General features: G+C 39.4%; 1 protein-coding gene across 1 annotated transcript in view; it reads left to right on the forward strand.

Moving 5' to 3' along the window:
- LOC107655889 (microtubule-associated protein 1B-like) overlaps positions 1 to 11,740 on the forward strand; it is a 26,170-nt gene extending 14,430 nt beyond the window's left edge. The window contains exons 3-6 of the mRNA XM_016443501.1: positions 3,285 to 3,367; positions 5,943 to 6,083; positions 6,207 to 11,439; positions 11,640 to 11,740. Coding sequence (XP_016298987.1) covers positions 3,285 to 3,367; positions 5,943 to 6,083; positions 6,207 to 11,439; positions 11,640 to 11,740 — 5,558 coding nt within the window. The remainder of the gene's footprint in view (positions 1 to 3,284; positions 3,368 to 5,942; positions 6,084 to 6,206; positions 11,440 to 11,639) is intronic.
- Positions 11,741 to 15,148: the final 3,408 nt, after the last annotated feature.

Here is a 15,148-nt window from a genome sequence, read left to right on the forward strand (position 1 = left end):
TTTCTTCCTGTTTCGATGAAACCCCTCCTTCCAAAATACAAAATGTACCCTGATTGGTTAGCTGGCTCAGTGCATAGTTACTGGCGAACCACTTAGATCAGGGGTGTCAAAATCAATTCCTGGAGGGCCGGAGCCCTGCAGAGTTTAGATTCAACCCTAATTAAACACACCTGATACAACTAATCAAGTCCTTCAGGCTTATTTGAAAACTACATGGTATGTGTATTGGAGCAGGGTTGGAACAAACCTCTGCAGGGCTCCGGCCCTCCAGGAATTGAGTTTGACACCCCTGTTCTAAATGAAGGGAGCATGTGCCTGCAGTTAGTAATACCATAATACATCCTACCAAATCCAGAACAGTGAGTTTAGCATATGTGTGGATTGAGTTTTTTAAAGTTTGCAGTTCAAACTTATTTACGAATCATGAAATCTGTGTGAGAATGTTTGCATGCAGGTTTACACAATTTAGTGAATGAGAGCCAATATCTGCAATGTAAACTCCCTGGTGCACCAAAGCTTTATCTACAAGGTTTTTTTTACAACTAATTTTGGCAATGGTGTGACCATGAAAAGGGTTGTGCACTGTTAAGTGCAAATGGAAAAATTGCATGTGTCCTCTTGTGTTTTAGATTTAGATCCTGAAATTTTAGATATCGAAGGCCTTATTCTTCAGGCAATTTTCAGCACTTATGGAGTGCCCAGTCACTGAACCTTTACAAACAACCTCAGAGTGTCAGGATTCACTGAAAGGAAGGACCCAAATGCAGTTAGAAATGCTACAAAGTTTTATTCAGTGATGAGGGTGGGTATTCGATAATGGACTGAAAACTTCCAGATCCTCCAGGTACGATAGCAGCGCTGGATAAAAGCCTGGACTCAGGGAACTGCAGCCTCAACAGCCTGGGAAGGAAACAAAGGGGGTTGATAACCAAGGCAACACATGAATGGGGAAAGCCCAGTCGAGGACACCGGCAAGGAGTTATGGGCATATTCAGCCCAAGTTAGCTGCTGACTCCAGGAGGAGGGGTTATGGGAGGCAAAAGGAACAGAAGAGGAATTAAATAAATACAATTCTAGCTCCTCCCGGTGGTTACCTGAGGTAACCAAACTCACCGGACCAGTGATCTGAGTAACTGCCTTGAGCTGCTTCCCATTAAGAGAGTGAACGGTGAGAGGAGAGGAGAGAGAAAAAATGGGGAGACCATAGTGATGAGCCCTTTCAGCATCAACAAAATTCCCCTGCGCTCCCGAATCAATGAGCACAGAACATTTAATGACTGAGACATTCAGTAATACTGAAGCAGAAATGAGAGTACGAGAGCCCTCTGATGGAGAAATTGAAGTACCGCCCGCCAGAACTCTCCTGTCTACTGGTGGGCGTTGACTTTTACCGGACAGACAGCCGCGATGTGACCATGACCGCCACAATATAGACAAAGACCCTTTAAAAGTCGACGTTGCTTCTCTTCGGTAGTAAGTCGCATTCTCCCCACCTGCATAGGTTCAGGGTCAGATGATTCAGGAAATCGAAAAACAGAGGGGGAAACAGATAATTCAGCCCGTGACCAGCTGGTACTTCCTCGAACTTTACGCCTCAGTTCCATACGGGAATCCAAACGAATAGCGAGATCAATAATGTCATCAAGCAATTCCGGAGGGTCACGAGCATAGATCTCGTCCTTAACATCTGCCACCAATCCATCCAGAAAACGTGCCGCCAGTGCCGCTGGGTTCCATTCACTAGTTGCTGCAAGGGTTTTAAATTCAATAGTATAATCAGCGACTGATCTCTTGCCTTGACGCAGTGCAGCCAATTGCCGGGAGGCCTCCTTGCCAAACACAGATCTGTCAAATACTTTTATCATCTCGGCTTTAAATAACTTGAAATCCGCACAGCACACATCGCGCGAGTCCCAGATGGCAGTACCCCAGTCACGGGCGCGTCCAGCCAGAAGAGAGATGACAAAAGCCACTCTTGATCTATCTGATGCGTAGGTCTGGGGTTGAAGTGAAAAAACTACTTCACATGGAATAAGAAATGAACGACAATTAGTTGGTTCACCAGCATAAATAGGTGGATTATTAATACGAGGCTCATGACCAGTGGCCTGTTGAGGTGCTGGAGGCGTAACATTAAGATCAGCGGCCTGGAGAAAGCGTAACTTGTCTGAAAGCTCAGTGACCCATGCAACCAGGGCATCCATGGTATGACGAGCATGAGAAAGTTCCGAGGCCTGATGATTCAGCATCACTCCCTCGTAAACCGCGATCAGCTGATCGCAACCAGCACGTGCAAACAAAAACAAAAGATCATGCAGGAGAAAGAGACAGATCAAACCCGAACCCTGACACAGAGGGGGGATTATGAGACTATGAACAACAATTGCTGAATGAGTGATGAGGCTGATATTACAGAAGGGGCTCATAGACCTCTGCAGTAATAGCAAACACTCTAGTACTGACAGTGACAGAGTTGACCGATTCCTGCAAGCTTACAGCCTCACCGCTTCCGTACAGCTTGATGAATTTATAATAGGATCAATTCACCCAGACAGAGATCGGGAGGTTTTCACTTGAATTTATTGTGAGCCATTTGGGCAGGGGGATGGGAAATATGAGATATTGAAAAATCAAAGGCAGAATTATATTGTCAATATAGTCACGGTCTCAAAGGACATGTATATACAGGATGTACATAGAAAATTCTCAGTTAGCCGAGAAAAGGGAACACACTGTGGAATACTAGAAGCTTTTTCATGTTCCACCCATGAGGTGACTGAAACGATGACAAGTTGCTGGAGGAGGGCAGAGGTTAATTGGATATCTGTGCCAATAGAGCGTATAGAGAAATGAGGAAGAGAAGGATAGTGTACGTGCATGAGTACACACTAGCAATTAAGTGATACAGATCACATAAAAAAAAAACCCCATGACCATCATAACCATTTTGACTGCAAATTTAACTTAAAACTCAATAAGGCAAATATGCATGACAAAAGGAGCTGAAAGAATTGTAGTGAAAAGAAAAGGAAGACTGGTCTGCAGAAAATCTACAGACGAAATAAACTTACCAAAACTAGTTCTGTCTCCTGTCTTTATGGTTCCTTAAGCAGCGGCATTGGTGTATTTTGTTCAAGAGAAGACAATTCTTAAAATATATTGGCGTATTCATAATATTTGTCTTTTTAACTCAGTGTACAACACAAACCAAAGCATATAAAGATCCCTATATCCATTTTGTGTACATCACTCTGAGCATTAGTAACATGTCATTTTACTTACAGGACAAAAGATTCTGCATCACAAAAGTAATGTTTTGGAGACAGTAGTGCTCATCAACCCTTCAGATGAAGCTGTTAGCACTGAGGTAAACACCCTCTTTCTGTCTCTCTATATTTCTATAAATATATCTCGATGTCTGCAGCTAAAACATATTTTAAAACTGTTGTAGGTGTCTGCTTGTCATAGAAACAAATACCTTATTGGGGATAAGAATAAATGCAGAGCGGCTAGTAACCTTTACACTCTTAAAAATAAAGGTGCTTCACGATGCCATAGAAGAACATTTTTGTCTAAATGGTTCCATAAAGAACCTTTAACATCTGAAGAACCTTTACGTTTCACAAAAGGTTCTTTGTGGCGAAAGAAGGTACCTCAGATTATAAAAAGGTAAGAAAAAGATGGTTCTTTAAAGAACCTTTGACTGAATGGTTCTTTGTGGAACCAAAAATGGTTCTTCTATGGCATCGCTGTGAAGAACCTTTTAAGCACCTTTATTTTTAAGAGTGTAGGACAAGAACCAGTGGCGTAGCGTCTGGGTATGCAGGTGCATATGGGCCCGGGCAGTTTGGGGGCCCGCCGAGCTGGGGGGAACTTTTAATTGAAACGAGGGAATGAATAGAGCCCTCCATGGTCCTGGCCCTTGTCCAACAGCTTATGAGAATTCTCTGCCCAAGTCCGACTGGATACCGTGACTTTTTTCTCTCTCTCTTCCCCATTACACAGCTAATAAAATAGTTCATTTTTGTTTTTTAATGGCAAAGTGGTCATATTTCTTTTTGTTTCTTTATTAAGTTAATTTAGAAATATGTTTGGAACATTGTATGTTTGTTGAATTCAAATTTTTGTTTTTTAAAGGAACGACCAAGCGGCAGCGGCAGACAGCGAATTAAGCATTATGTTTGATCAATTTAGCCTTCTCAAACCAACACGACTTGCCTAAAATAAACAGACATAAAACACTTCATGCATTTCACAGTATTCATTTAAACATTTAACCTAGATAAATGAGCGCTGTTAGGCTCATATCCAATCGTTTGTGCGGAGAGTGGAAGCTAAAGCGCGCTTTGCAGGACATGAAGGCGCCACCGCGATCACTTGCATTTTTTCTTTTTTAATTATAATAAGTGGAAATTTAAAAATACGCCGCCATTTTTGCTCATAAAGGTAAGAGTATACATAATTCGGAACTGCAAAGGGTCTACTTGTATTTGTGTGCACTCACAATATCAACAAAACCTTGTGCTTTTGTAAAGTAAGGAAAACAAACAGGTTGCGCTTTCTGTCCTCTTGGTCTTAAGCAGGAGCGCTTCACCGACATGATAAATTTATCTATAGAATGCTTTAAATTACTATTTTAAAACGAAATAATTCAAATCGAAAACAAAAACTCTTTCATTATGTAATCCGTAAAGATGCATTTTTTTTATAAAGGCACGTCCAATGAGGACATGGCGAGTCAGGTTTGTCAAATTCATTTTTGCAACATTGATTCAGAAAAAAAATATTTATTATGAACAAATAATTCAGATATCCCCTCACTATTTTTTACTTTTTTTGTTAGTTTTTTGTTTATTTTTTTGTTTGTTTTTTTGGGCCGCTGTGCCAAAATTGTGTTTGCATTCAGTACCCTATACAGCAGCATTTTTGTGCCACGTTGAAAAATAACTAAATAAATAAGATTAACGTCATAATATTTTAAGAATAAAGTCAAAATTACGATAATAAAATCATGTTATATTGCGTGAAGTTAATGTGAAAATTCCACCTATAGGTCTACTCCAAAAAAAAAAACTGGCATCCGTCATTCTTTTGACTTTTTTTTAAAAAGACGTTTATTGTTTGTATTTTATCATAAAATTGACAGAAGGCTGAGACTTTGTAGTAACAAAGCACAAAGCTGCGATTATTGAGTAGCTTGCGGGCTACAAATAATGAATGGACTTGAAAACTTTAAACATAATTTCCAAGCATTAGCCTATACCGTAAATAAAACAGCTTGTGAATAGTCATGATTTACTTCAGAAAGATCAACAATAGGGCCTAAGTTAAGTTAACCGAGTTGGAGCCCATAACGTTTGGGGGGGCCCGTAGAAATTTTTTGCATATGGGCCCGGGGCTGACTCGCTACGCCACTGACAAGAACATTACGGTTATAGTGTTGGCAACAGTATCAACAGAAAATATGTTGACTCACCTAATATTACAAAAACAATTATATATTTTTTACACTACAAAGATAAAACCTGTTCAATATTTAAATTCACTAATATGCCAGTACTTCAAAGAGTTATGTATGTATTGGGTGTGTCACAGTTGCAGACAAACTCACAAATGCACAAAACGCTCAAACACACAAAGCTTTGCTTGCAATCTGTGACTGCAGTTTAACTCTGCATTAATAATATGGAAGAGCACTGCAGGTCTGAGACACAGAGCCAAAGTAATACAATTCAGTAAAACTAAACCTTATAGAGGAGCTTATAGAAAAAAAAAGTGTACTTCTGTTAGCTGGGTAATTCAGATATCGCATTTTAATAATTTAGGATAACTTTCACATGCTGTGTTGGTTTGTTGCAACAAATGCAAGCCACGATTCATTCAAATCAAGTCAGTGTTTAATGAAGATTATAATATTTTATAAACTTTTTGTCTACACTCAGGTACGTCTGATGGTCTCAGACACAGCCCACCATAAGCTGCTGCTCCTAGCAGGACAGTGTTTTGAAAATACAGGCGAGCTGATTCTCCAGTCAGGCTCCTTTTCTCTCTCCAATTTCATTGACATTTTTACAGATCAAGAGGTGAGTGATTGTTAGCTTTTTGCTTCGGTTAGCTATGTTTACCAGTTTTGTGACTGCTTTTGAGAAGAGATTCTAATAAAAGTTAAATGTTTAGTGAAATGTTTCAATTCATTTGACTCACAGATTGGAGAGCTTCTGAGCACCATACATCCAGCCAACAAAGCCAATTTAACTCTTTTCTGTCCGGAGCATGGTGACTGGAAAAATTCAAACCTGGACAAACACAACTTGCAGGACTTCATCCATATGAAGCTAAACTCCCCAACCATCCTTCCAGAAATGGAAGGTCTTTCTGAATTCACAGAGTACCTGTCAGAATCTGTAGAAATCCCATCCCCATTTGACATGCTTGAACCACCAACTTCAGGGGGGTTCCTAAAATTATCCAAACCATGCTGTTATATTTTCCCTGGTAGACGGGGTGATTCAGCACTGTTTGCGGTTAACGGCTTCAACATGCTGATTAATGGTGGATCTGATAGAAAATCATGTTTTTGGAAGCTGGTACGACATCTGGACAGAGTGGATTCTGTTCTCCTTACACACATTGGAGATGACAACCTTCCTGGTATCAATAGCATGCTGCAGCGCAAAATAGCCGAACTTGAGGAGGAGCAGTCACAGGGATCCACAGCTAACAGTGACTGGACAAAGAATATGATCTCACCTGATATTGGAGTTATGTTTGTCAATGTGCCCCAGAACCTAGAAAACCTTGAGCCCAACTACAGGATTAGGAGAAATGCTGAGGAGGCATCTCTCATGCTGCAGTACCTAAACAAGCTGTCTTTAAAGCCTGAACCTCTGCATAGGAATATTGGGAATACAGTAGAACCAATTATACTTTTCCAGAAAATGGGGGTCGGAAAGCTTGAAATGTATGTTCTTAACCCAGCTGAGAATAGCAAGGAGTTGCAGTACTTTCTGAGAGAATGGACTGGTAGTGATAAAGACAAAGCCCCCATCTTGTTACCAAATGGAAAAGAATCAGAGCTCCCAATCTCGTATTTGTCTTCCATCTCATCACTGATTGTGTGGCATCCAGCTAACCCATCGGAAAAAATTATCCGTGTTCTCTTTCCAGGCAATTCCACTCAGAATAATATTCTGGAAGGCCTAGAGAAACTTAAACACTTAGACTTCCTCAGACATCCTGTGATCACACAGAAGGAGCTTAATTCAAATTTAGCACCAACACTGAAACAAGCTAAGATGAAACATAAGACAGATAGTAAAGAGAGCCTGAAGTCCACATCAAAACCATCCCCAAGCAAAAATCTCCACAAAGAGTCCAAAGAAGAATCTCTTGAAAAACTAAAAACCCTGAGTAAAACTGACTCTGTGGGAACTCAGGAGCCAACACAAAAAACAGAGAAGAAAGAAAAAACACTTGTGAAAAAAGTGAAAACTGGGGATAAGGACATTAAAATCAAGACTGAGCAAACACCCAAAATTGACACTCCAGAGAAAAAGAAAGTTGACATTAAACCAAAAACAATGAAGAAAGAAACAAAGAAATCAGTGGAAAAAAGTGAGGCTAATAAAAAGGCTGAAAAACCTACACCCAAGAAAGAAGAAAAGGCCATAAAAGAAGAGAAGGTGAAGAAAGAGGAAGTCAAGAAGGAAATTAAAAGACGAGACATTAAGAAAGATTCCCTATTAAAGGAGAGCAGAAAGGATGAAAAGAAAGAAACTCAAAAAGATGAAAAAGAACCTAAGAAAGATTTGAGGAAAGCCAGTAGCTTGAAAAAGAATGCCCCTAGCACACCCGAGGTGAAAAAACCTGCACCTAAACCAAAGGTTGCAGCACGAGGCAAGGGCCCTGGTAGTCCCGCAAAATCCAAAGAAAAGGCTAAGCCCAAGCCCACCAAAAAAGATGCTGGCAAATCAGTGGAAGCACCTTCCGTCTCAAGTGCTACTAGTGAAGAACCTGCTGTTGAAGCCAGTGTAACAGATGTTCTTGAGGCAGAGAGGTCACTGATGTCTTCTCCAGAAGACCTCACTAAAGACTTTGAGGCTCTGAAAGCAGAGGAGATTGCTGAAGATGACGAAATCCTATCACAGACCAAAATAGACAATTCCGATCAAGGAGAGATGATTAAGCATGAAGAAATAACTCCTTGCAAAGAGTCTCCAGAAGCAGCAGAGTCCCTGGATGAAGGAATAGCAACCACAGAAGCTGAGGAGGAATGTGGTGGTACTCCAGGAGATCTAGAGCCAAATCAAAAAAGCAATGGTACCAGTGAAAAATTTGAAGATGAAGGAACAGGGTTGGAAGAGTCATCTGAGATAGGGGACTATGAAGAAAAGGGAGATACAGAGGAAGTGGATGAGCAAGACAGAGTAATATCTAAGTTAAAAGATGACGGAGATCAAGAAGAGCAGGAAACCAAGGAAGGATCAGATTATGGTGCAGAAGAACCACAATATAGACACGGCAAAGAAACTGAGTTGCAGAGTTTTGATGTAACCACACCACCAAAGATCTCTGCACCGGTATCTCCTGCTGTTTCTATTCATGATGAAACCCTACCAGCAGGTTCAGAATGTGAGGTTGCCTCTGATGATGAAAATCGTGATGATCCTCCAGAAGAATACACAACATCTGGACACACTCAATCTACAATTGAGATCTCAAGTGTTCCAACACCTATGGATGAAATGTCTACTCCAAGAGATGTAATGAGTGATGAGACAATTAATGATGAAAGTGATTCTCCCTCCCAAGATTTTGTTAAGTACGGTATGACTGCAGATTATGAGAGAAAGAACCTTTCACCTCTCCAAGACCTTCCTGAATTAGATCACTCCAAGAGCGATGCCACTGAGGGGCATGACTATCATGCATCAGCTTCGACCATTTCACCACCATCTTCACTGGAGGAAGACAAATCTGCCAAGGAGTTTTTAGCTAAAGACACACTCTCTTTTGATTCAAACAGGCTCAGTGCTTCCACTACAACTTTGCCTCTTGTCAGGTCACCTTCTGGTGACCAAAATGTGAATGTTGACCATGTTCATGCAGGTGTGTCTTCACCGATTGAACTGGGAACCACATTAACTGGGATGTCAAAAGGAATGGAATCATGCAGTCCCGATGAGCAAACCTTAGAGGGCCCTTTATCTCCTCAGTCATCAGGTCACACACCTTACTACCAATCCCCAGTGGAGGAGAAAGCTGGCACTCTACCATCAGACAAAACACCTGAGCCCCAGGGTCCTATTATTGTTGACATCACAAGTGACAAGGAATACTCTCCCAGAGAATCTAGTCCTATTGATGAAGCAGTACCTGTGTCACAAATGGGAAAGAAGCAATCACCAAGTTATGAAGCACATTTATCAACCACTTTTGAGGTTGACCACAAGACCCCAAGCCAGACTGTCAATAATGATAAAAAGTTAGCAACTGATGACAGCTCTTCAGTTACATCTGCTACATCTTTGCCACCGGCTAAAGTAGAGAGCCTTTCTGATACAAATCCTTTCACAACATTTAAAGAGGACAGCAAAATGTCCATATCTGAGGGGACCACATCTGACACTCCAGTTGATGAGGTTGTTGCAGAGGACACATTTTCTCACATTGCCTCTGCCTCAACAGCATCACTCGCAACAAATTCTTTACCAGAACCTACAACAGATGATGTGTCCCCATCACTTCATGCTGAAGTTGGCTCCCCACATTCCACAGAAGTGGATGACTCTTTCTCTGTCTCTGTTGTTCAGACTCCGACCACAATGCAAGAAGCAGAAGTTTCCCCATCTAAGGAGTACAGTCCCAGGCCTATGTCAATCTCCCCTGATGTTTCCCCTAAAATAGCAAAATTGAGAATGCCACAACAGGAAACAAAATCCCCTGAGCAGTCATTGTCAGTTGAGTGTGGACAAGAATCCCCAGAACACTCATTTGCATTGGATTTCAGCAAGCAGTCACCAGATCATCCATTTGTAGGAGGAATGCAGCGTACAACCATTGAAAATGGTCCAACAGAAGTTGATTACAGCCCCTTGGATGGAACCAATCTCATGGGAGAACAGCGCAGACCTGGGGAAGATGGGGACAAGGCAATGCTTTTCAGAGAGTCTGATAGTACTCAGGTTGCTTCTGTTTCCCCATCAAATGCCTCTCAGTCCACCCCATCAGTTACAACACCCTGCCAAATTGGGGAGCCAAGAGAAGTTTCTTCAAATGTAGGACATTTCTCAGAGCCTGTTACTCCAAAACAGTCACCCCACAATCACTCTCCTTTATCTCCTGACTCATCTCTTGTTCTAGGCGGACCAAGCACCTCACATGAAGGAACAGATAAAGATAAAACTAGTCCCAACTCATTTTACAAAGAGACTGGTATGGATAAAATAGAGGACAGACAAAATCTGGAGAAGACTCCTCCAAAGGCCAGGTCACCCTCATCTCCTATAGTGTCATATTGTTTTTCTCCAAAGACAGAAGAGCTTAAACCTGGCTTAGGGACAAATCCCTTCACAGACTCAAAATCCCCCACCAGTCCCAAAATGTCATCTCCAACTCAACATTCTCCTACTTCCAATCAGACAGACACTCAAGAGAAGTTTTCCAGCAGCTCCACATCATATTCCTACAGCTGTCAATATGGTGAATCTACTCAAATTTGTGATGGTGGGTCCATAGGGCCAGATACCTCAAAAACAAGCCCACCTCAGTCACGAGCAGATGTAGCCTTGTGTTTGGTGACCTCCTGTGAATACAGACATCCAAAGACAGAGCTTTCTCCATCCTTTATAAACCCCAGTCCTCTTGAGTACTTCATGAATGAGGAACATCCTTTGGAGGAGGAAAAGCCACTTGCTAGGTCTGGAGGAGGACCACCGCCACCTGGAGGGAAACAGCAGAGCAAGCAGTGTGAGGAAACTCCTCCAACTTCTGTAAGTGAATCAGCGCCCTCTCAAACAGACTCAGATGTTCCTCCTGGCACAGAGGAGTGCCCATCAATAACTGCAGATGCAAATATTGACTCTGAGGATGACTCAGAAACACTACCAACAGATAGGACTATCACTTATCGTCATGCAGACCCACCTCCAGTCATGCCCAGAGACCCTGCCCCTGCCCCTCCACATCCTGATGCCTGCATGGTGGATCCTGAGGTCCTTAAGGCTGAAGAGGCATCCCAAAAAGATGAAAGAGGGAAGCCAAAAAAGAACATCAGCAGCAAGACTAAGTCATCTGCAACAAAGAGCTTGTCAAAAACAAGTGCCATCAAAGAGTCAAAGGTGTCCTCTCCAAAAAAGAATACAGAAGTTACAGATGTTAAAAATGCCAAAAATGCTACTAATACCTCCGCATCAAGGGGAGTGAAAAGCAGTACTTCAGGTAACTCTAGTTTCATACTCAGTTTAAAAATATGAAAAATACTTGTACTATAACGCCTTAAAAATTACATTGTTATATGTCTATAGCTTTTAAAGAGTCGTTTACCTTTGCTTTTAAAATCAGAGATTACTGTATGTATGTATGTATGTGCATATATATATATATATATATATATATATATTCTTTTTATTGTTGTTAAGGAAGCACTAAGTCCAGCACTACAAATGTATTTATTTACAAACAGATAAATGGATCACTGAAAAAGAACTCCTTAAATGGTAATGTTAACACCAAAGTTTGAGGGATTGTTTTAATGCCTTATAAAGTTAAACTGAATGTACAACAAACATAATGCGCTTAATATGAGAACAATTAAATGGTATGTATGATCCACGGTTACATAAATATATCATAGGATGCAAAAGCTACATTAAACATCATATTCCAGCTGCACTGAGTTGCATAAAATATGAATGTGAAGCTTGCTACCTTTGTGATTAAATGCAAAATAGAACAATGATTTAACCAATTTAAAAGACTCTCTTAAGAAAAAAAATACCAGAGAAAACATGAAATACCATAAGTTTTATGTAAAAAAACAATTATGTTACAGTAAAAAAAAAAACATGCATCTCATACCTCTTTTTCCTGGACTAGCAAACAATTCATTAATTATATTGTCACTATTGTAACATATGCATTTTTTTTACAGATAGGAGATCTTTCTTTAAAACTGCCCATCATTAGTTTGACACCAGCCTTTTTTAATAGAGTAAAATATTAAATACTTGAACTCCAAAAACTGTTATTCATCAGTTTGTACTAGTTATTATTTGCATTTATTTATGTTAATGTTTTTATCTGAGCAATACAGTCGTTATATTTATTTGCTTTATTTAATGCTTAAACTATTTATAACAGAAAAATTTGGGCATTCCTATGAAGTTAATCATGAAAAGAGATCTCTAAAATGCAAAACTCTTGTCGATTCAGAGTTGTGTCAAAGTTCAAAGTTTTGTTTTTCTTTGATAACTATTGTTTTCTTCTCTTACTCCAAATGGGGTTGATTATGATGATTGATTATGAACATTTCACTCGATGTTGAGAGCTCTTCTGTATGCACTGTTCATCCAAATCTTATCCATCTACGATTTTTATTTTCTTAGCTTGTCAATGTTGCCAAGAAGAGCCATCAAGATTGTGGTACATTGAAAGTTGAGAAACTGAAAACTTTCCTTTCCTTAGGAATCTTTTATAAAATTGCACTGTACTATAATTATAAATAGCTTAGTGATGGAGCGAGTGGTCGGATGATATGTGCATGTGTAATGTATTATCCTTGACATTTCTCTGTGCTTTCTTTCACTAAGAGGGGAAACTCACTCTTTAGTGCCAACACATCACTGCAAGGATATGACAATTCATGATTGTAAAATCGTGAACTTGGATCTGGTTTACTGTGTCTTAATGTCACCTTTTTTATCAATAACCATACAGTCATGAAAATGTACCATCTCATTGAAAGTTGTCATAGAGATTTGAATTCCAATCATTAATTCCTATGACGCTACCACAGTATACGGATTTTAGTTTACCAGAATCTACTTGACAATACAGGATTATGCCACAGGTTGTTAAAATATTTCAAAGCCATAACTGCTTGAAATATTTTTATTACAATATTTAGAACCAACAACACGTCAACAAAACAAACTACTGAGGAACTTGGTGCCATTGTGGCCCAACACTTTTCAACAGCTCAGTGTAATAGTAAACTTGATACGACATTTAATAACTCAGAACTGGACATTTCTTAATTACATACTAACAGCAGCAATGGTTAACACACTCTTCTAGCCACATGCTTCTGCAAAGTGCACTGTTGTTTATCCGCAAGACGTCTACATTACTAAATACAACACACACATCCAGTCAGTGACTCCCCTCTTTCCTCTGACCCTCTGTAACACTTCACTTTCTCTCAAAACTTCACAATCCCTCTTGTTCTCCTCGCTCACCTTCGGGTGCTAGTAAGAATATGTGTGCAGTTGTGTATGAAATATATATATATCTTGTGAATTTGCATCTTTCCTCTATTTATTCGTAATCCCATATCTAGAGGATAGCCTGAAGTGAAAGTATTACCTAGTGCTTTTTCTGTTGTTTGTGTGCGATAACTCTTTCCAACTATGGGGTGTTTGATGTAAAGGGAACTACACTTAAAAAGAAGGTAAATCAGTCCACAATAAATAATTCTGTGGAAAATACTTTGTGTTCTTTTTTTTATAGAGTTTGTTAGTTCAGTGTTGTTTGTGGGGGGATTTGTGTGGTTGCTCACAGGCTTTTCTGAGAGTTTAATTGGCTACAAAACAGGCCTGAGCCCTAGGGATCATGTGTCTGATTCTGGTTAGAGGTCTGGCTCTGACTGAATTTACTCAAAATAAACAGGATTTAGGCAAGGATTTGTGCATTCAAATTTGGCCTTGAAACAAAAAAAGTTAAAAAAAAATTGACCATAACTTTAACTTAACATTTTAACTTTTCATTTAAATAAAAGGATAGCAATATTGCATGCTTTTATACAACAACAGAAAACACATTTAAAATGTACTCTTGAAAATAAGATGCATTGCTGTTATGGTAAATCAAGACTGGTTTGCATTAGCATCTATTTGATTGAGGGAACACATACTGGTCACTGGCCTGGCAGTCTACCATGCCATCACTGCCCTTATGCCATGGAGGACATTAACTAATGATGACTTGTGCACTGCAGGCATTTATCAAACCCAGACAGAACCATAGCAGTAAATCAAAATGGAAATGTCTAGCAGCAAAAGTACCAGTGAAATAACATTGGCTGAAGTTCAAAGTGAGAAGTCTGGGTCACAGCATGCTATCACTTTTATGTATCTGAGCATGATGTCAGCAGATCAGTGCAGGTTAGATGGGTCATGGAACCTTAAGTGACTTTAGAACAACTGTGTGCTTTAATATTAAAGGAGTAAAGGAAGTATCATGTAAAATATATATACATACATATATACACATTTTTATATATATATATATATATATATATATATATATATATTGAATAGTGAGGGGGGAAAAAATCTCATTTTTTACATACATTTTTTATTCCTTTACCCCATGGTGGAATCTGGCTTCCATAAATTTTAATACTTCAACTTAAATTTATTTTATTTCAGGTACACTCTAAAAAATGTTGGGTTGTTTCAACCCAACTTTGGGTCAAATATGGTCTAACCCACTATTGGGTTACATTTTTAAATTAAATTTTTAACATATTTGACCCAAAGTTGGGTTGAAACTAGTGTTGTTTTCGTCAACGAAAATTATGACTAAATATCGTCGTCAACGAACCTTTATCACGTGACGAAAACGAGAATTCAAATCAGAGCGTCTTCCGTGTCTGGAATGGATGTATTCTTGAGTCTATAAGGTAACAATAATATAATAAGATAACCTTGTTTGAAATGGGTTTGGCTAAAAGAAAATTTTGGTTTCGTCTATACTACTAGGTACTTATACTATATTGACTGGGTTAAATAGAATTGCATTTCTAAAAAGAGACTAAAATACAATTTTCAGTGACTAAAACTAGACTAAAATGTCATCAGTTTTCGTCGACTAAAACTAGACGAAAATAGTCATGGATAATTCTGACTAAAATAAGACTAAAATGCTC

The sequence above is a fragment of the Sinocyclocheilus anshuiensis genome, unplaced genomic scaffold (genome assembly GCF_001515605.1).
Source record: "Sinocyclocheilus anshuiensis isolate Anshui unplaced genomic scaffold, SAMN03320099.WGS_v1.1 scaffold860, whole genome shotgun sequence".
NCBI classification, from domain to species: domain Eukaryota; kingdom Metazoa; phylum Chordata; class Actinopteri; order Cypriniformes; family Cyprinidae; genus Sinocyclocheilus; species Sinocyclocheilus anshuiensis.